The sequence below is a fragment of the Gobio gobio genome, assembly GCF_949357685.1.
Source record: "Gobio gobio genome assembly, chromosome: 16".
Classification (NCBI taxonomy): Eukaryota; Metazoa; Chordata; class Actinopteri; order Cypriniformes; family Gobionidae; genus Gobio; species Gobio gobio.
The window spans coordinates 10,076,858-10,077,922 of record NC_137109.1 but is presented as its reverse complement, the minus strand read 5'-3'; the positions used below and the strand labels follow the sequence as shown (position 1 = coordinate 10,077,922).

The following is a 1,065-nucleotide window of genomic DNA, read 5'->3' as shown; positions in this document are numbered from 1 at the left end:
AAAGTCTTTTTAAAAAAGAGTAAGACACAGCAGAACTGAGACCATGATGCGTGTATCTTAAGCCTCACGTTTGCTTCTTCTCATCACAACCTCATCCTATCAAGCGTGATCAATATCAGCAGGGCTGCACATTTTCCAGACACACAGACGGGCATGAATGTGAGATTTAATCATGGTTTAACAGCGTACAAGAAAATAATCTGTTTTACATAATGCACACGACTCGTGATAAACCCTATATGGACAGAAAAAAGCCGTGCAGAAGTACAAAACAGTCATTATATACAGACAGATCAATGAGTCCGGGCTGGTTCAGTTATCCAAATGTTTCGGGCTCATTTGTAGGAGCTGCGGGCCTCTCGCAGTGAGCGGTCGTAAGGCATGGAGGCGAAGAAAGAGTTCCTCAGCTGACAGTTGATGAAGAACACGATGAGGAGGACCAGCAGGAAAAGCACCAGACACATCACCACGTACGTGGCCAGGTCCGGTTTGTCGGGCTCGCCCTCTCGTAGCGTGCTCCCGCGGCCCGTGGGCTTCAGGAGGGCCGACACGCTCACGGGCCCGTGGGACACGTTCAGCGGCGCCGCCGTGTGTGTGTTGGTCATCAGGTCAAAGTCTCGCGCCACTGCCGTGGAGTTCAACAGCATCTGCCTCAGCATGATGAATCTAGCGGACACCGTTAGACTGCAACAGAAAAATACACCAGATATGTATGTTTATACTAATAGCATGAACTATGCACATTATAAGCATTCCAACTGACAATATTTGAAACACACAGGGGCAAGTTGTCACAAAGTCAGGTTTTGAGTCAAAAATCTATTGTACAAATGCTTTTTTTCTTTAGCAGTGGTTTTGTTTGGTGGCTTTCCCTAGCTGTGAATGTTATCCTCTAACCTAATGCCAACATATGTTTATTATATTTGTTGGCTCAACAAGTGATCATATTGACATTATTCAACACAAAATTCAAGGTAGACTTGAACTGAAGTGCTGAATGTGTTCTCAATATAAGTATTTTACATACAAGGCAGGTTGTCTCATGGTTTTATACAGTTCATTAAA

At 44.5% G+C, this 1,065-nt stretch overlaps 1 protein-coding gene across 1 annotated transcript; it reads right to left on the bottom strand.

Annotated features, from left to right (window-relative positions):
• Positions 1–335: 335 nt before the first annotated feature.
• smim32 (small integral membrane protein 32) lies at positions 336–659 on the bottom strand (the record flags this gene model as incomplete). Its single annotated transcript, XM_079839931.1, has 1 exon — positions 336–659. One exon carries the CDS (start codon positions 657–659, stop codon positions 336–338), a length of 324 nt encoding a protein of 107 aa, XP_079696057.1.
• Positions 660–1,065: the final 406 nt, after the last annotated feature.